The 22021-nt window shown below is 37.3% G+C and overlaps 1 protein-coding gene across 1 annotated transcript in view; it reads right to left on the reverse strand.

Annotated features, from left to right (window-relative positions):
• Positions 1-22021, reverse strand: part of ELP4 (elongator acetyltransferase complex subunit 4) — a 235566-nt gene that overhangs the window by 201099 nt on the left and 12446 nt on the right. Inside the window, exon 3 of the mRNA XM_008058326.1 lies at positions 4340-4461. Within this exon, the coding sequence (XP_008056517.1) occupies positions 4340-4461 (122 nt within the window). The remainder of the gene's footprint in view (positions 1-4339; positions 4462-22021) is intronic.

The raw sequence follows: 22021 nt of genomic DNA on the forward strand, positions 1-22021 counted from the left end.
AGGCTGTGGTGGCTGGAGAGCGGCCACTGCACTCCAGTCTGGGCAACAGAGTGAGACTCCAACTCAAAAAAAAAAAAAAAAAAAAGAAAAAGTACAATCAAAACAATGGCTACAAAGAGATGAAAGTGGTTCAGTCGAAGTATAACTGGACCAGTGAAAAGCAAAGGTCATGGCACCCGTTTTGTGGAATGCTCAAGGTATTTTGCTTATTGACTTTCTGGAGGGCCAAGGAACAATAACATCTGCTTATTATGAGAGTGTTTTGAGAAAGTCAGCCAAAGCTTTAGCAGAAAAATGTCCAGAAATCTTGACCACTGAGTCTTTGTCCACCATGATAATGTTCCTGCTATATATAAATTTAATATTTTGTATAGTACAAGTCTGGTACTGGTTAGTTCAGATTTTAACATCTGAAAAAAGACTCTATTTTGCTTTCATGTAAAAACAACCTTTTTAACAATGTAAAATCAAAATCATCATTGTTTATGAAAGATACTTTTGCTGGGTATAGAATTCTGAATTGAAAGGTTTTTTTTGTTTGTTTGTTTTTTTAATTTCAGTATGTTAAAGACTACTCCATGATTTTCTGGCTTGCACTGATTATAACTGAAAGTCTGTTGTCATCTTTCTCTTTGATCCTGTCCATGTAATGTGTTTTTTACCTCTGGTCACTTTCAAGACTTTCCCTTCATAAATTGTTTCAAGAAATTTGATTATAATGTGGTTTAATGTTGTTTTCTTCAAGACTTTTGAGGTTTGCTTAACTTCAGTATTTTGCCAAGCACCTCACAATTGTGGGTATATACTTTTCATTATTTTTGGAACATTTTCATCCCTTATTTCTTCAAATATTTGTTCTGTGCCACCCCTTCTCCCACCATGGAGTTTAACCACATACTAGGACACTTTAAGTTAATCTTATAGTTCAATTATGCAATATATTTTTAAAGTCTATTTTCTATGTTTTATTTTGTATAATTTAAAATGCTGTCTGGAAGTTTACTAATCTTTTCTTTCCCACTGTCTAATCTACTTTAATACCTCAAGTGTATTTGTCAATGCGGACACTGTAGTTTTCATCTCTATAAGTTCAATCTGTGTTTATATTTATATGTCCCATGTTTTTATTTTACATGTTCAATCTTCTCTCTAGCTTATTAAATATTTAGGATATAGTTATAATAAAACTTATGCTAAGAGATTTGTCTACCATCTGTGTCATTTCTTTTTTGTTTTAATGGACTTCTCTCCCTATCTTAAATTATGTTTTCTGGCTTCTACTAAGTTTTAATTAGATACCAGACATTGCATATTTTATTCTGTAGGGTGTTCAAGTAGTTTTGTACTGCTATATTTTTAGCTTTGAAGTTACTTGAAAACAGTTGATTACTTCAGGCCTGATGTTTAAGCTTTATTAGACAGAACCAGAACAGTATTTATAATCTGGAGGTAGTTCTGCCTATTACCTATGCAAAACTCTTCTAAATACTCGATCCGATGTCCCATGAATTATGAGATTTTTCACTATGAAAATGGGCATTATTCTTGGCCCTCAGAATTTTCCAGGTAATTCTTCCTCTAGTCTCTGGTAGTTTCCTCACGTGCATGAAAAGATGAGTATGCACTGAAGACAACAGGGACACTCTGTGCAGATCTCCAAAACTCACTCTATGTGCAGCTCTACCCTTTTGGGTAGTCCATCTTGTAAGTCTAATTTTCTTGACCTTCCTGCACTCCTAATCCTGTCTCATAGGTTTGTCTTATCCCAAGTTCCTCCTCCTTGCACTAGCAAAACCATAGGACTAGGGAAATCACAGGATTCACCTTCTTTGCTTTGTGTTATCTTAGGAACTATTATCCTTCATTGTCTGATGTTTGATGTTGTAAAAACTGTTTTTTCATATATCTTGTGCTGTTTCTTTAGTTGTTTCAGGCATGAGAAGAAATCTGGTTCTTACAAACCTGTCTTGGTCAGATACTTGCAACTTGGCTACAGATGGTTCAACTTTCTAAGACTGTATTTTTTTTTTTTTTTACTCTAGTTTTACACTTTTTCTCCTACAATATAAAATTCTTCTATGAGTAAATGTTTGCAGAACCTAATTACTTGCACATATGACTAAATATAAAAAGCTTAATAAAAAGTATTATTTCTTTTATAACTTCAAAACTCCTTCATACAATCTAAAGAGGGACATGTAAAGTACATGGAGATGTTTAATATTAACTTGTACAAATTCAAGGTACCTAAGATGTCAGAAATTAGTTAAATCAAAATGCCGTTCTCTAAAGGAAATTGAGTAAGTATATACAATAGATTTTAACGTCAGTTATCAGGGTTGGAGGAGGCAAGGAAGAAAAATAAAACATTTTGTTCAATACAGCATATATAGGTCTTTCAGCTTCTGGTCTGGTGAAATGTTTCTATGATGGCTATAAAGGTGCAGCTTAGTGTACTGCAGAACATCTATGAAGAACCTATATGGCTTCCTAACAACGAATGTGGTCTTTACGCCACTGCTACTAATAAGTGAAGTACTACCCAAAAACTGGTCAAGATGATTAAAGCCAGAGAAAAGAGCAAAAGAAGAAATAAAACTTCAAGAAAATATTGCAAAACTAAACAACAAAAAAAAAAAAAAAAAAAAAAATCAAGGATAGGCCCTACAACCAGAAGAAAATAAATTATACATAGGTTCATGTCTTGAATTTTATAAGTGTTCTTAATATACAAAGCCTGATCCACATGAAAGAATTATGTTAGTTTTGACCTTCATATTATAGTAACTTTTATACTTGTGTGTAGAAGTTTGCTGACAGATATCTCATATTAGTATTTATTCTGCTAAAAATTCCTTAGAAAGGATTTACTCATATGATGTTTTGCAGACTATGTACTAAAATAAAAATATCCTATGGGAAAATGACTTTAAATTGTAAGTCAAATAATGGCTTAAATTGCTTGATTTGTTCTGGATAAAGGAATTAAGAATTCTAAGTCAGAAATGTCCTCTCTGAGGTAAAAGTGTGCTTTTGCTTAAAAAAGATTCAGTACATTAAAGATATTTTATCATAAAAAAGAATCACTTGTGGCATTCTCAAAGCAAAACAATGTTAATCCATGAGTACTTCTAATTTCTAATTCTTTCTTCTGGTTGATATCTTTGGCATATTAGTAATATAGTTATCAGATATCTTGTAGTGGTTTTTCATTCTCTAATTTTTTTCAGAGTTTTCTTATTATCATGACAATGTAGAATACTACCTACTGGATACAACAATTTTTGTACGTATAAGCTTTTTGATTTCCTTAGATATATTTAGAATTAAACTATGATTTAAAGCTGGCAGTACAAATTTTAAAAACTGTAGTGCCTAGGCCGAGGTGAAAGGATTGTCTGAGCCCAGGGGTTCGAGACTAGCCTGGGCAACTTGGCAAGATTTCATTTCTACAATAAATTAAAAAATGAGCTGGGTGTAGTGGTGCATACCTGCAGTCCTGGCTTCTTGGAAGGCTGAAGTGGAAGGATCGCCTGAGTCCAGCAGGTCGAGGCTGCTGTGGCTGTGAGCATGCCACTGCTCTCCAGCCTGGGCGACAGAGTGAGACTCTAACTCAAAAAACTCCACAAAAAACAAAACTGTAGTTCCTTGGAACCACAACTGTTTCTTCATGTGCTAAGTGGAAGTGTAAAATATTAAAAATGCCTTACCAGTGAACTTGATGATTATATAGATGCCATTTTTAGTTTTTATTTCATTATTTGTTTTAACTCATATGTTAGTGATTGCTTTCATCTAATAGTTTCAAGGTAAATATTAAAATTTCGAGTTTCTTTTAAGGAATTCTTAAAGGTAACAGTTAAGTCATATTTTGTTAGTAGTACAGAAAGGCTTAGACTTTGGAAAATCTGCTTTGGCACAGTAGTAGTTGGAATGAAAATAGATTAATAATGTCAAAATGAGAATGTTATAATTAGAAGTAAAGAATTAAAGTCTATCTCTCCTTTTTCAGTGAGTAACATAAAACAAAGTTTTTTGCTATTAGGCATGACTTCTATAAATTCCTGGTCCAATAATTTCATTTGGTGTCAGTTTTTAATAGCTTATTAATATTTCGCCACCTGATATAAATTGTAAGTTAAAAAATTACATAAGAACACAAACTTAAAATGAAACTATGTTCAAAAAGACTTGGTATTTTTTATTGAGAAAAATTTATGCATGGTCTCATTAATGTACTTAAATATAGTTTGTATATATACACATATAGTTTACATATATAAAGAATATTTTTTCATGAAACGTTCAAAATGCAATATTGCATTAGTATATTCTATACCTGTAAAAGGTCAGCAGGGTCTTCTTTAGCAGATGCGACCAACAAAGTATGCCCACTGACGATTCCCTCTGCCAGGAAATACTTGAAGAGCAAAGGTGAGTAAATATTATATTTATCCTCTTCTGCAAAACAAAACAAAAATATATATATATGGTCAGAATCCTATCATATAGCAAGCACACTCATGTGTTTTTACAATTTTTTTTCCTTAAAGCAAGTATGTGATGTAGGGTAGTAACTACTTTTCTGAAGGCACAGTTAGGTGGGCTAAGAGTTGACAGGATAGTCAATGAGCCAGGTGTGGTGGCTCACGCCTGTAATCTCAGCATTTAGGAAGGCCAAGGCAAAAGGAGGACTGCTTGAGTCTAGGAGTTCAAGATCAGTCTGGGCAACAGGAGACCTCATTTCTACAAAAAAAGAAAAAATAAGCTGGGCTTGGTGGCACATGCTTGTAGTCCCAGTTACTCAAGAGGCTGAGGAGGAAGGATCTCCTGAGCCCAAGTGGTCACAGCTGCGGTGAGCCATGATCATGCCACTACATTCCAGCCTGGATGACAGAGTGAGATTCTGGTTCAAAAAAATATATAAAATAAAAAACAAAACAAGATGGTCAATGAGAAGTAGGTACTTTAATAGAGACTTCCTGATTCTGCAACTTTTATACCACTCTGACATCCACAAAATTTAGAGGGTTTTGTGTGATTACAATATCAAAGAAATTTGACACTTTTTTCTTTACTAAGATGCAGGCATTTCCTCAGACACAGCACATCTAAAATAGTCATTATTATCCACCAACCAGTCTGTAAACTCATACCTCATTTCTTTGTAACAATACTTAAGCACTTAATATATACAGCTTGATTAATAACATCCATAAAATTTGCAAAAATAATATTAATCCTGCATTCGCGTTTTGGGTTTGAAATCTAACAATAATTTAAAATAGATTTTAATTTGATAGAATTCCTACATTTGTACTAAATGTTTTCCTGGTAAACAGTCCTTTTGCTTTTTATTACTCCCTCATCCCTTCCTCGTTCTGAGTTTTAATGATTAAATGATGAATCATGAGAATTGTTAGGTAAAAACATCTTATATTTTTGAGATTTTGTTATGTAATAAAAATAGCTTCAGTTTATCTTTGTTCTCTAAATACTGATATTAAACTAGGGGACTACGTTTTTATATCAGCTTTCTTTCCTTAATAGTTTGAAGACAACACAAAGACGAGACAGGTAAATTTACTGCATTGTCTAAAAAAGGTGGTAGCTGTTATTAATTTACTCTACAAATATTAACTGAATTCATATACTATACCAAGGCATTATTAATATTTGTAAAAATCATACTACTGACAATAATCCTAAGGAAGTTTGAACTAGTGGAAATATCAGCAGGAAATCATTGTGCAAAACCTCCTGCAGCTATAATTATAACACTAGCTATGTGAAGGCTCTAGAAAGCAATAAAGGCAGGCAACAACCATACCCGAGTTTCCTTCTGAAAGGCAGTGAACTTAACATGTAAGAATTTCACGTTTGTGGGGTTTTCTGCCTAAGAATGTTCCAAGTTTCTCTTAGCTCTGGCAGCACAAAATCATATGCTTTCGAGCTTGAGGTGGAGGAATAGACTCAGGGTTGTCAAAAAATTTTGGAGGAAAATTCTGAAAGTTAGAGCATTCCAGAAGGATTGAAACCCTAAAATATGATGATCAGCTGTGCCCAAATCGCTGGCTGAACACTAAGCTAAGCATGAGTGGGAGGAAGAAACAGCAGGCAGAAAAGATCTCACAGGATACAGTTAAAAGACATTAATTAAATCACATGAGAATCACAAGTTTGCTACGCCTTTGAAGATATTCATTTTCCAATTTGAGAATAGCTTGGACTGTAGAAAAGTGAAGTTTTATTGACTTGTCAGAATTCAGGACTGAGAATCAGAGAAGCCCTAAAATCTGACTATAAATTCCATTCAAATGTTTAGCTGGCTGCTAAACTATGTGACTGTAGAGGAGAATCCTAAGAGTAGGCTCGAAAGGTAACATCCGAAAGCTAGAAAAATTAAACAGAGATAGTGTTTTCTGCATAGTATAATAATTAACATAAGTCAAGACAAGTTAACTGCCTATTAAAGCAAAATACCAGAAATCCTCAGAAAAAAACTTAATGGAACTGTTACTACAATGCATTATTATGTGCAGTTTTCAACCCAAAATTACTGAGTATTACTCATACTAAAACACTGCCTGCAGAACTGACTCCAAATGGACTCAGAAGTTCAATTGAGCAGAAGATGACTTTAAGGCAGCTATTAAAAATATCTTCAAAAGCATCAAAGGAAAATGCACCCAAAGTGTTAAAGAGAAATATGGTATCAATAAACCAATGCTAATCCAAAAAACAAGTCTCAACAGATTTCAAAATATTAACATCCTTACAGAGTATATTGTCAAACTACAATGTAATAAAGTTAGAAATCAATAAGTATCTAGAAAAATTCCAAAAACCTGGAAATCAAAGCACACGTTTCTAACAGTGGATCAAAAATATATAAAAAAGGGAAATCAGAAGATATTTTGAACTAAATAATTACTGAAATATAGTACGTAAAAAGTTTTTGGGAACAGCTAAAGCAGATCTAAGAAGATAATCTATAGCTTTAAATGTTTAATTATAAAAAAAGAAAGATCTAAATAATGATCAAAGCTTTCATTTTAAACAGCTCAACAAATAAGTTCAGGTAAAATTTAGAAAAGAAAAACTGGACACCCCCCTCCCCCACCAAAAAGGAGAAAGAAAACCCAATGGCACTAAAAACTGGTTTTATAAAACAATAATAAAATTGATAAACCTTGGGTTAGGCTGATAACGAATAAAAAGAAATGAGTCACAAATTATCAATATTGGAAATAAATTAGGGAATTTCACTAAAGATATTACAGACATTGAAAGCATTAAAATAAGTACTATGAACAACTTTATGTTAAAAATATTTCACAACTAGCCAGACATGGTAGCACAAGTCTGTAATCCCAGCTATTCACAAGACTGAGATATGAGAATTGTCCGAATTCAGGAGTTCAAAGTCAGCTTGGGCCACATGGCCAGGACTCCATCAAAATATTTTTAAAATAACATTTAAAATTTAAAAAAAACTCGCATCTAGAAGAATTGGACAAGCTCCTTGAAGATACAGTTTATCGAATATAATAGAAGAAAAATAGGAAACCAGAATTAAATTCATATTTAAAATTATGCCCCCCACCACACAGTTCAGGTACAGGTAACTTCACTAATAAATTCCAACATTTTAAGGAAGAAACAACACCAGTGCTTACGAAACTCAGTAAAAAAGAAGAGGAAACTTTTTCTAACTCATTTTATAGGCCCATTATTACTCTGATACCAAACCAGATAAAGAGTTTTAAAAAATTGCTGACCATTATTTGCATTATGAAAGTAATTATACCAATCCTATACATACATACGATCCTATACATATCCTATACAAAGGGAAAAGGATGGAAGCACTCCCAAACTCATTTTATTAGGCCATTATCACCCTAATACCAAAACATCACAGAAAAAGAAACAGATTAATATGCCTCATAAACATATGTGAAATTAATTATTCAAATACCATAAAACCAAATTCAGTAATATAAATAATATATAATACAGAATAACCTAGTGGGATTTATCACAGAAATGCCAGTTTGACTTATGATTTGAAAAATCAATGTACTATAATAACATTTAAAAAGTTTATCCAGATAATCATTTTACTAGATACAGAAAAAGCATTTGATAAAATCCAACAGAACTCATAATAAAATTTTTAGTAAACTAGGAATAGAATGAAACCTTTTCAACCTAAAACACAATATCTACAAAAAAAATCTATGGGCAACATCACACTTAATAGTAAGACAGAACACTTTCTCCTGAAATTGGGAACGATGAAAGTATATATACTCTTACCACTTGTAATCAATATTGTACAGGTCTTAGCCGTGTAATCTGCCATGAAAAATAAATGAAAGACATACAGATTGGAAAAGATTTAGTAAAACCATATTTATCTGCAGACAACATTATCACATACTTAGGAAATCTTAAGACATCTACCAAAATGCTATAGTACTAATAAGTACTTATCAAGGTTGCAGTATGAGAAGTCAACACATAAAAACTAATTGTATTTCTACATACTAGTAACAAATGTTGGAAACTTAAATTTTTAAAATTCTTCTTGCAATCAGTTCCAAAAACATGAAATATTTTGGATAAATTTAACAAAATATGTGCATGAACTAACTCTACAGTGAAAAGTACAAAACATTCTGAGACTAAGTAAAGAAAAAAATAAATGGAGAGATCAATGATGTTCATGAGACAGAAGATTTAAGTCTCCAAGTTGATCAATAGATAAAATGGAAATCCAATGAAAATTCAAGTAATCTTTTTGGAGAAATTGATGAGCCAATTCTAAAATTTACAAAGAAATCCAAAGGTCACAGAATGGTCAAACAAACTGGGAAAAGAGCAGTTATAGGACTTGTTTTCTGATTTCAATACTCTCCATAAAGCTACAGCAATCAAGGTAATGTGGAATTTGTGAAAGGATTGAAAAATGGATCCATGGAAAAGAAGAGTTCAGATAACCAGTTTTTGACAAAGGTGGAGAAATAATTGTGTTTTCAACAAATGGTCCTGGAATAATTGAATATCCATATATAAACAACCAAAAAAACCCATAAAAATCTCAATTTTATCTCATACTACATTCAATCAAGAAAAAACAAAAACCTAGAACTTAGTTATCATACTACTATGCAAACATTACTTTGAAATGAATCACAGATAAAAATGTAAAAGACAAAACAATTAGAACTATTAGAAGAAAACAGGGAAAATCTTTGCAAACTTGGAGCAAGCAAAGGTTTTTCTGGATAGGACTTAAAAGCATGAACCACAGTAAAAAGTAATGAATAAATTGAACTTCAACAAAATTAATATTACTTTTGAAAAGAACCATAAAGAAGATAAAAAAAACCAAGCCGCAGAGAGAAAATATTTGCTACAGTTACAGACACAGATACAGACACAGATACACAGACACACAATAGAGTCCTGGTATCCAGCACATAAATTTTTTAAACTTTTATAATTCAGTTAATAACACAAATTGACAATATACAAATGAGCAAAATATTTGAATACAACCTTCACAAAAGAATATACATTAATGGCCAACAAACATATTTAAAATGATGCCAGGTGCAGTGGCTTATACAGGTAATCCCAGCACTTTGGGAGGCCAAGGCAGGAGGATTGCTTGAAGTCAGAATTTGAGACCAGTGTGGGCAACATATCAAGACCCCATCTCTATTAAAAAAAAAAAAAAAAAAAAACCTCAGTGGGCACAGTGGCATATGCCTGTAGTCCCAGCTACTCAGTAGGCTGAGGTGGAAGAAACACTTGAGCCCAGGAGTTTAAGACTGTGGTGAGCTGTGACTATGCCACTGCACTATAGCCTGGGTGACAGAGTGAGACTGACTCAAAAAACAAAAACAAAAGAAAACCTTTGAGAAATCACTATTGCCAGGGGAGGAGGGGGAGGCATGTAACATCACTAAGGGCACCTGACCCTAAACCAGAGGAAGTAAGGACCAGTTGGGGGCCCAAACTTCACCTACACATAAACTACTTATGTACCTAACCCCGCTTTGTATCCCATCCTTTACAAAAATATAAAATAAAATAAAGAAATCACTACTTCCCCACTAGAATGGCTAAAATGAAAATACAAGTGATAACAAAGATTTGGACCAAATAAAATGCTCCTACATTGCTAGTGGTAATGCAAAACATTATAACTACTTTGGAAAACAGTTTGGCAGTTTCTCATAAAGCTAAACACACACTTATTATAGGACCAAGCAATTCTGCTCCTGTGTATCTACCTGTGAGAGTTGAAAACAAGCGTCTACACAGAGGTTTATGCAGAACGTTTATGGCAGTCTTTCTTTGTAATAGCCAAAAACTGGAAGCAAACCACATGGCCATCAACTGGTGAATGGAAAAACAAATGGTATGTTCATAAATGAAATACTACTCAGCAAGAAAAAGAAATAAACTACCGAGACCAGTAATCTTAGGTCTCTGCAGGAAATTGCTCCCAGGACCCCTATGGCTACCAAAATTCAAGGATGCTTAAGTCCTTGACTTTCTGTGCTTGTGGATACAGAGGGCCGACTATACGTGCAACAACATGGATAAATCTCAACAGCATGCTAAGTTAAAAAAGTCAGATACAAAAAAGTGCCCATAGTAACACTGCCTTTATATGATACTCTAGAGAAAGCAAAACTAATCTCTAGTGATAGAAACGAAATATTGGGCGCTTTGGACCAGGAAACTATGTAAGCACCAGAAAACTTTTTGGGATGTCGAAAATGTTTTATAGCTGGGCTCAGTGGCTCAGCCTGTAATCCCGCGCCTTTGGGAGGCTGAGGTGAGTGGATTGCCTGAGCCCGCGGGTTCGAGACCTGCCTGGGCAGTGAGACCTCATCTCTACAATAAATAAAAAAATCAGCCCGGCATGGTAGTGTGCGCCTGTAATTCCGGCTACTCGGAAGGCTGAGGCGGAAGGATCGCTGGAGCCCAGCAGGTCGAGGCTGCGGTGGCCGGGAGCGGCCACTGCACTCCAGTCTGGGTGACAGAGTGAGACTCCAACTCAAAAAAAAAAAAAAAAGAAAATGTTTTATATCTTGATAGTAGTGGTGGCTATCTGAGTGTATACATTTGTAAACAGTCAAAGGGCATAGTTGACTTATACAAAGTTTAATTTTATATATTAAGGAACATAGCTAGTTCTTTAACATTATCCATCAAAAGTTAAAGTTAGTATCTACAAATCAAGTCACAAAAGGGCTTGATAAGGACTTGGGGACATTTTACAAGAATTTTCATACATCAAGGAAAAGGAAAATGCTTTCAATGTCTCTGTACTACTGATAGCCAACAGATAGAAAAACCAGCAGAGACAAATATGGGTGAGATGACCAGCACTGACTGCTGACTAAGACATCCGTGACACTGGGGAAACACACTGTATAACTAAGAACATGCCTCCATTCAACTCTAGAACAATACAGAAACTGAGGTTTAAAAAAGAACTGAATTTACCTTAAATAATCACTATTAAATCAGTTATACAGAAGGAGTCATTTAAACCAAGGTCATTAAAAATCAAGGACAGAAGAAACAAACCTGACACTAAAACTTTTAGTTTCTAAGGTTGCTATTTCTACCAAGTAGAACGTTTAAAGTTGTAAAAATTCACCTACCACCCCACCATCCTCACAGAATCACTTCCAGAATCTTCTTCTACTTCCTTTCAGTAATTTTGTGTGTTTTCTCACATGGCTACAATCATTACTGAATTTTGCATACCACCCTTTTCACTAAATCTGACATGCTGTATCGTCTTGCAACCACCATGCTGGAGGGTGCTCTTCCAGTATATGGACGAACTATAATTGACCTAGTCGTGCCCCACCAAGGGCCTTTTATGCTGCTTTCAGGGCTTTGCTATTAACTACAGAAGCACAGAGATGCCTCAAGTCCAACATGCCCATGACAAAACTCGGTAACTCAACATTTCCTTCCACCAAAGGTAGTCTTCTTTCAGTTTTCAGAAAGCCAGGGTTCATCCGTTATCCTTCTGTCTCCCTCTCTCCAACCCACCCCCTCCCCATCCTTAAGACCCTGTTAAAATCATTTTCAAGGTATTTCTGGAATGTGATCACTACACTGCATGCCAATGTCACTCCTCTTGTCATATTGCCCCAGTTCTTGCCCATATGATTTCCATGGCCTCTTATTTCTTGGCATCCACTCTAATCCTCCTTCAGGTGAGCAGTGACCTTTTCAAAACACAAACTCAGTCATTTCATTTTCCTATTTAAAGCCTATCAGTGGTTTCTCATTACTCTTGGAAGAAAGGACTGAAACCTTTATGCTAAATGAGAAAAGTCAGATACAGAAAAGTACATATGGTAAGGCTGCCTTTATGTGATTGTCTAGAGAAAGAAAAACTAACCTCTAGTGATAGCAATGAGATGCTAGGTGCTTTGGACCAGGAAACTGTTTAGGCACCAGGAACTTTCTGGGATGATGAAAATGTTTTATATCTTGATTGTGGCCACAGAACAGAGTTTAAAGTGCATATATAAAAATATTTGTGTTAAGAGCAGTATAACAGTGTCACTTTTACCCTTTAAAATTTACACAACTGTTGTTTACACCTTTTCAGTACAGAAAGGCATTTAAACTATTTAATTATAAAAATTAAAGTATTTATAAGGTTAAAGACATATACTATAATATTCAGTAAGAAAATGAATGATATCAGACCAGTGCTGCATAACGTAGGGAGATGCACTTGCAGAAAATAAAAAATACTGGGAGATTTATGATTAATGAAGCATGGTAATAAACAATTAAATTGGATGGCAGAGTTGCTTTTTTAATCTCTTAAATGAGTGAAGGTTCTGACTTTTCCCTGACTCCTTATGTCTCCCCTAGTGATCTTATCTACCCTCACAGTTTAATCACCATTGCTATGCAAGCCCAAATCTTTATCTCTAGGCCAGTTTTCTCTGTGCTAAGTTCCAGACACCAACATCACCGCTATTTATGTGAATGCTTATTATTAACCAGGCATAGTATTTAGCACACAAAATTTATGTCATCTTATCATGACTTTGATATGCCAACAGAATTTCACAACTAACGTGTCTGAAAGAGAACCATATTTCCCTCCTTCCTTGATGCCAGTCTTCCAGTGGTAATATACTAATTGGGCAAAGTTATGATTAGCTCTGGGCTGCAGTTTTCTCAGCTGTGACACAGGAGTAAGATGATTACAACTGCCTCATAAGATGGTGGCAAAGATGGAATCCCTGGATCGGGGCCTTAAACAGGTAGGCTATCAGTACGCGTAGCTTCGAGTCCCCGCATCTTCAGTGCTCCCCTGTCCTCTGCATCCCCACGGCTCATCACAAGCCCATGGCTTCACCCTCCGGACCCTTCTGCGGCTCCCACCTCAGCCTCCCAATTGGTCCCTGCATTTCGCAACTTGCTCCCCTACAATGTATTCGCCAGACTACTCAAGAGTGTTTTTTTCTTTTTCTAAAGAGCAAATCTAATGTTGTCACTCTCTTGTCTTAAAACCTTAAATGGCTTCTCACTCTCTCAAGAGAAAAGCAGCCTACAAGCAAGGCCACTCTAGGCCAACGATGCCTTCTTTCCCGCACGTCCCTTTCACATGACATCCAGTCCAGGCACAGCATACCATCTACTGGTCGCAGGTTTACTGCTTCTTGCCTCAAGACTTTTGCATAAATTCCTTTACCACTCTGGCTAACTAATTTGCTCAAATCCTCCCAGACCCAGATCAGGCGGCACTGTTTGTGAGATACTTTCCTCCAGATTGGTGGAGAGCATCACGGTGCTTTGGGGCACCCTCTCAACCGCCACAGTAGTATTTAATACACAGGACTGAAGTGTCCCCACAAAGCTACAAGATTCTTATGGCAGAGGATGCATCTTACTATTACAGCCCTGGTGCTGGACACACAGCATACATCTACTAAATATCTGTAGAAGTAGTTAAGGGAGCCAGGCTCGGTGGCTCAGCCTGTAACGCCAGCGCTTTGGGAGGCTGAGATGAGTGAATTGCCTGAGCTCGCGGATTCGAGATCCACCTGGGCAACTTGGTGATACCTCGTCTCTACAATACATCAAAAATGAGCTGGGTGTGGTAGTGCGTGCCTGTAGTTCCAGCTACTTGGAAGGCTGAGGTGGAAGGGACGCCAGAGCCCAGCAGGTCAAGGCTGTGGTGGGCGGCCACTGCACTCCAGTCTGGGTGACAGAGTGAGAATCCAACTCAAAAAAAAAAAAGTAGTTAAGGGAAAAACAACAAACAGAAATCTGTCTCTTCTTATAAATCATCTACTGTAGTTTGGCTGTAAACACACCGTCTTATACATACAAACAATCTGTTAACAGTTATCACCTCTATTTTCTCAGAAAGTTCACGGAGGCAGGAAAAACTAATAATAAGAACGTCACCTACTTGGGGATCAGCAAAAACACTAGGCTCATCAAGCTGAAAATTACCAATTTTGTGAAACAAATTTTGAGGTTATACAATGAGCATTTAATTAATCTATTTAGTGAATTCCCATAACACTGGGCAAGTAAAAATGATAATGATGTGACAGAACTGCCAAAAAGCAGTAATTTTGGCCTGAATTAACAGTCTACTGTCTCGGCTGAGAGAGATGCTTGTCCTGTTCTATTTACAGTAGTACACGAGACTGACAATGATATATTTAGTTTGGAGACTTGGACTTAAACTACAGTAAAGCATCTCCATAAGAGAGTGAGCAGGATGGTGAAGGGAGTTGAAAGCATGTGACATGAGAAATGGGAATATTTAGCTTGAAGAAAAACAGACACAAGGCAGCTGTCTTCAAGTATCTGTTACGCTATAATATGGAAACGAAAGTTCACTGGTTCATTTTGCCTCCATAGGGAGAATAGGGAATAATGTTTAGAAGCAACAGGAATATCAGTTGTTCCTTAATATGACTGTCCAGTGAGCTGGACCACGACTTACCAAGATGGTGCCCAATGTTACCCCTGACTTTCTTTCTTTTTTTTCTTTGAGTTGGAATCTCACTCTGTCACCCAGACTGGAGTGCAGTGGCCGCTGCCGGCCACCTGCAGCCTCAACCTCTTGGGCTCCGGCGATTCTTCCATCTCAGCCTTCCAAGTAGCCGGAATTACAGGCATGCACTACCACGCCTGGCTGATTTTTTTATTTATTGTAGAGATGAGGTCTCGCTGCCCAGGCAGGTCTCGAACCCGCGGGCTCAGGCAATTCACTCACCTCAGCCTCCCAAAGGCGCAGGGTTACAGGCTGAGCCACCGAGCCCGGCTTCACCCCTGACTTTCTAATTGTCTCATGTGTTGGATGTTTTTAAATCCTCACTTCATTCAGCTATGGTAGCTATTACCATAGACAATTATTTTCTTAAAACTACCCTCTCCCTCTCCAACCCTTTCCCCAGTTTTTAATGATGCACTTGTGTCCAGTTTCCCTGTTTCTTTAATCACTCTTTTTTATTTATGTATTTATTTTTTTGAGACAGTATCTCACTCTGTCATCCAGGCTGGAGCAAAATGGCACAATCATAGCTCACTGCAGCCTCAACTTCCTGGCCTCAAGCGATCTTCCTGCCTCAGCCTCCCAAGTAGCTGGGACTACAGGCATGCACCAACACGCCTGGCTAATTTTTGTATTGCTGTTTGTAGAGATGGGGGGTAGGGTCTCACTATGTTGCCCAGGCTGGCCTCAAACTTCTGGCCCCAAGTGATCCCCTGCCTCAGCCTCCCAAAGTGCTAGGATTACAGGCGTGAACCATCACACCAGGCCTATAGCCACCTTTATATGTGTAAACAGTCTACAGAAACCTCTCAATTCTTTGATACATAAACATATGAGATGGTTTTTATGTATTTTTTTTTCCAAGTCACTACTTTCAAATATGTAATGTCAATTCTTCCTTTTCTCATCTCTTAATGATATCTGGAGCTGTTTTCATGATTCTTTCCAGTTTCAGTTATTAAAATGTGGAACAGTCAAATTAAAAACTTCAATATTCAATGCAAAGATTTCCCCTCCATCAGTACAGGGTAAGGCTTGAAAGGCTCTGAGGGGAGGGGAAGAAAAAAAAGTTCCAAAATACCTCTTCCCCAGGTCCTCTCTTTAAGTCCTAGTTCCTGCTATTGGGAAAGTACAAAAAAAAGAAGAGATCAGCTCACATAACCACCTGGCTGGCACTGGTAGGGAGATGTTCTTACCTGTGCCTCACTCCAAGCTACGAAGTCATGGTCGTTTTCACACAGGTGGTAAATGTGGTTTTCCAGGGTGGTGCCCTGCTTTACACTGGTCCCATCTGTCGCTGAAGAATCCTCAAAGAGGCAGAATCTGACATTTTGGGCGCAGGTCAGTAATTCACCCTCAATCTCTTCTTTGGAAATGTTAGCAATTACCATCATTATGATTCTGGCTGTCTTTTACAGTCTATTCTGGCAGGTTTCCCTTGTTGTTCTATATTAAAAACAGGAAATAGACTCAATATTTAAGAATGCCAACAAACTCTAGGAGATGAGGTAGGCCTCCTAATAACTATCTCCTTCTGCAGTACTCGCTATAGTGGGTTTCGGTTCTGGAGCTTAGCAAACCATCAGCTGGGAAACAGGAATGCCAGTATCTGCTTTTGGCAAGCACCCTCAATGTCTATGACCCTATGGCCGATGCCCTTGATGCCGTACCCCTTACTTGCCTCATTTTTTACCATAAACACTGTACTCCTGCTCTTTCCAATCCCTGACTGACATCATCTGAAAACAGCAGTGGCGGTGGTGGAGCTATGAGGAATGACCTGTACTAGTTCTTTCAGCCTGCATGGTGGTACCTAGACCCAGTTGTGGGAAAAGGGGAATGTAACCCTTCATCTTTTCTGTCTTACTGTGGGCTACAATGACCACTTCTGGGGTACTCAACATCCTGTTACAAATAGCAGATAGCTAATTGTATTGAGTACTGACAATAGGTTAAACACTGCAATGTACTTCTCATGCATTACTTATATCATCCTCATCATAACACCGTAAGATGTGTTACGGAATTCCTACCTTACAGGAAAAAAGGCACCGAGAGGACAAGTAGCATACGTTAGCTCAAGTAGCTAGGAAAAAGACAGCCACGACTTGACTCTAGGCAGTCAGATCCCAGAGACTATGCTCTTGACCTCTAGCCTGAGCTTGTTGTCTGTCCTTACCTATTCCCTAAACACTGATGAGTCCAGGCTTTAGAATTTGGTCTGATTTTCTTTTTACTCTGTTCTTAGTCTTTTTGGGGAGCAGGGTGGGGGGTGAATCAACTCTAAGAATCTGATGCAAGTTATACCTAAAAATATGCACATTCATATACAAAATTGTATATAATGTCAGACAATTAAGTAGTCTCCCAAAGTTCTATTCATAGGTCCTCAATCATAAACCTGGGCATTCTGATGTGTGTCGATGACGTCAACTAACACATACATTGGATAAAACAGTTATATAATGTTAAGAAACCCCAAATCTTTTTCTCTAGTCTAAATTTCATGCCCAACTATCCATTAGGTAGAATGACTTGGGTTTTTCACTTACGCCTAAAGCTCATTATGTTCTGAGTTCACTTACTTCTCCCCAATATATGTGCTCATTCTCTTTCTTTGCTGACTTCACCTAATGGCACTAATTCCAAACTTTCCCAGGTCAAAAATCTGGGAATTATCTTACCTCCTGTCTCTCCTTCATCCCTCATACATTTATATATCACAGAAATAGAAATTTTCTTGAGAGGGACCTACTAAAAGTGCGAAAATGCAGGAAATGTAGGAAAAAAGTGTTTCATATCAGAGCAGTCTAAGCATAATCAGTTATATATTCAGAATCTAAAATACAAAATAAAATGGAAAAATCAAATAGGAGAGTAGTATTGTTATCCTATCAAAATATGACAGTTAAGTATATGACAAAAGTCTTAAAAGCTATAGTAATAAACATCACCCCTCGTTTCAATTAGGACCATAAGTAGTTTCTATCAATTCAAATTTTATTTTATTCCTGCAGTCACAGTCCATCTTTCATAATATTTCTTAACTGCTCAAAATATTCCATGACTACCTATTTCCTTTCACTATAAATTAATTGTCTTTAGTCAGGCTTTCAAATCATTCATTCATTCACTATGCCCCTACGTGGTTCCTATGATCACGGAGCTTAGGCTACTGGATGAGGTACGTAACCACAGTCAGGTATTTTAGGGAAGGGTAATAAGTGCTACAATGAGGTAAATGCAGGATACTGCAGACAGACTTATGAGGAACACCGAGTGGGATGAGGAGAAGGAAAGTGGTAGTTAAGGAAGGCTTTTTGGAAGAGATCGCTAAGACACCTCAAAGATGATCAAGAGTTAGGGAGACGGACACGAGACAGCAAGAAAGAACATAAGCAAGAATGGCACTCTGATGGAATTAAAAGCTCAGGCCTGAGGAAGGACCATGAGGGGATGAGGAGAGATGAGGCTGAAAAAGATGAGCAGCGGCAGACTGCTAAGGGCCTTACAGTTCGCTCAGTCCTGACGTTAAGATCAACAGGGAGCACAGAAAGGACTTACGCCAGGGTACATCATGACCAGATTCTCACATTCACAAGCACCTTCTGGCAACAGCATGACCATGGGCTGACGTGGGGCAGTACCAAACACAGGGACAATTTAAGAAGCTGTCCTAAAAGTTTCAAAAAGAGTTGTTGATTTACGGACTGAATTAAGGTAGTGGCAATAAGGATGAAGGGAAGCAGAATTTAAACAACAATTTAAAAGGCAAAAGCCATTAGGATTGAAAGATTTCTGGTGTACACTGAGTGAGAGACAAGCACATCACTCAGGTCTCTGGCATATGTCACTTGGTAGAGTCAATAATCTAGAGATGTCAGGAAGAGTGATAGATTTAAAAGAATGGAGCACAGTTTGGAAGAAGGAAAAGACAGGTCAGCTCCGGACACATTGACCTTGAAGGGCCTGTAAAATGTTGAACAGGGAGCTGAATATGCTGTCTGCATTTCTCTGTAAGTCCTGTGTCTGCAGCAATGCCTAGAGGTTATTGATTACTTTTAGTCCCTGGTCATTCTAGTTATGGCAGGGACTGAGACATCCCAGTGAGAGTGTGTAGCACTAGAATAGGGCATAGGATACCAGAATTCTAAGGAAAGCCAAAGGAGTCTTTAAAACGTGAGCAGAGGCGTAGAAAGAAAACTAGCACAGAATGTCCTAACAGAATCCAAAGGAAGGGAGCACTTCAAGAAGAGTCGTTAGCAGCATCAATTGCTGCAGACACTAAGAAGGAAGAAAAATCCTCTGGGCTTAGTAGTGAGGAGTCCTCAGGGTGGTTCAAGGAAACTGTAGTACCTGAGGTGGATGGAGGAATAGCTGAAATATTACAAAAACACATAAATGTGGACTATATGAGAGGCTTGGCTATGAACAGGAAGAGAAAAGGCAATGGCAGAGAGAGAGGTGCAGTGAGATGGGAGAATTTTTTTCCTTGTTTTTAAATAAAGCTTGAAAACAGATGTGAGTATGCTTAAAGTACACACAGAAAAGAATTAATGAAGATCAAAATGTTAAAAATAAGAAGAGAAGAGAAATGGATACTGTCAGGTCCTTGAGCAAAGGTGGAAGAAGGCACATGACACCTCTACATTTGTGAACAGAGGTAAGTTTTGAGGACTGATAGTGGGAAGTTGGGTGAGTTCGCAGTTGATGAAACATTTTTTTCTGTGACATACTGCAAGTCATTCCAGAGAATTAAGGAGAGCGTAGTCATGTCAGATGTCTGAGGACATGAAAGTTTAAAAGTCCACTGAGATTCCCGAGAAGAAAAAAGGAAGTGACTAGAGTAATACAAAAGTTTTCTAGCCAATGTGGAAGCTTTACTTTAGGTTAGAGATCACAACAGTCTCTAATAAATAAATGATGGAAAGAACTAGCAAGTCAGTACATGGCAGCAAGGAGATGCTATGGAAGGAGGAATAGTTAAAGGCATGTCTCACCCCAAAAGAAATGTTTAAGATGAACTATCAGGTATAAAATGATGATTTAATGTCAAAGAAACTTGACTGTGTATCTCAGTCACTAGGTATGTGACCTTGGGCAAGATACTTAGCTTCTCTCAAAACTTCAATTTCTCACCTGTAAGATACAGACATTTCATCTGACTGTTGTGAAATTAAGTGATACAATACATGTCAAGGGCTTAGCATGATGCCCAGCACACAGTAAATCCTCAGTAAGTGTCAAATGCTTCAACCAAATATTTCATGGTAAGGTTTTAGGATATCAGAGTTTATTGTACATGGAATAGATGTAATAGAGGGCACACTGGAAAGGCTGGGAAGAGAAAGAAATAAAAAATTGAGCTTAAAGAGAAAAAATAAAGTACAGTGGAGTTAAGAGCATTATGGAGATAAAAGATAAGATGACTGGAACAGCTTAATTCTTAGATATGATCAAAGATAACAAGACAGATTTAGCTGGCCATAAAGTTAAACAAACAAAAAACTCCTAGGAGTCTTCTGGCGGATAAAAGGCAAACAGCCTGTTCTTTGCACACCACAGTTCTGGAGGCTGGTATAAAGGTTCTGAAGTTTTACAATTTGAGTTCCACAAATAGGTAGTTGAGGTAAGAGACCCAGGGGAGAGAGGCCAAACTTTCCTCTGACTAGTCTTAAATGTGTTCTCTCTGCTTTAGAAGAGCTTGTCATCTAGCTACTATATAAGCAAACTCTGTAGATGTCCTCTCCTGTGCATTTGCTAATCCTGTGTTCCATGAGTAAATTTCCTCTTCAACTCTCCTCAATTTCTACCCATACTTTGACTCAGTTTAAGTTTGTCCATACTTTTTACATCTGCATGCTATATATATGCTGTTCACAGTTGTTCCATGTGCTCCCAACATCCAGAGATTTATACTGTCTGACAGTGCCAGACATATTGTAGGAGCTTAAATTCTTCAGGTATACGGGTCAGGTGGTTTTACTAAAGAACTGCACTGACATCAGGCTGTCCTATATTTTGGTCCTTTAACAAAGGTATACTCCTCTAAAACAAATTAAGGAGAATACACAATATAATAATATAAAACAGGGATGGACAAGATTCTTCTGAGTCAGAAGGTAAATATTTCAGGCTTGCGGATCACATAGTCTCTGCTACAACTACTCAGCTATATCCTTGTAGCACAAGAGCAGTCACTGACAATGTGCAAATGAACAAGCAAGGCTGAAGCCAACAAAACTTTGTTTATACAAATAGGTGACCAGCCAGTAGGCTGTAGCTGGCCAACCTGTAAAATGAGGAAAAAGTTCAGAATTATGTGAAAGAAAAACTAGCCCAGCAAACTAGAAAAGGTTGAAGACAACAGGCAAGAAATACTACTACTACCCTGAAAGGACTCTTGAGAGTGCTTAGTTTTTGTTTTTATGGGAAATAATAACAAATTAAAATTATGAAAAGGGTAGTGGACACAATCTAAGGTGACCCCTTGGTACTCATGCCTTTGTGTAATCCTTTCCCCTTGAGTGCAGTAGAACCTGTGACACTCTTCTAAACAAGTGATTATGGCAAATGTGATGGATGTCACTTCTGTTCCATAAGACTATACCATTTATCTTGTTGAGAGACATTCCTCCTTGCTGGTTTTGAAGAAATAATAATCTTGGAAGCTGCCCTGTGAAGAGTACAACCTCTGGCTGACAGCCATCAAGAACCTGACCCCTGCCAACCATGTGAGCTTGAAAACAAATCCTCCCCCAGCCAAGCCTTCAGATGAGAACACAGCCCTGGCTGACAACTTTAATGCAGGCTTACTGAGGACCCAGCAAAGTTGTGCCTAGATGTCTGACCCCTAGAAATTATGAGATGATAAATATATGTTGTCTTTAAGCTGCTAAGTTTGTGTTAATATTGTTAAACAGAAATAGGTAACTGCTA

This window comes from Carlito syrichta, unplaced genomic scaffold (assembly GCF_000164805.1).
Source record: "Carlito syrichta isolate Samal-C Ts95f unplaced genomic scaffold, Tarsius_syrichta-2.0.1 Scaffold303297, whole genome shotgun sequence".
NCBI classification, from domain to species: domain Eukaryota; kingdom Metazoa; phylum Chordata; class Mammalia; order Primates; family Tarsiidae; genus Carlito; species Carlito syrichta.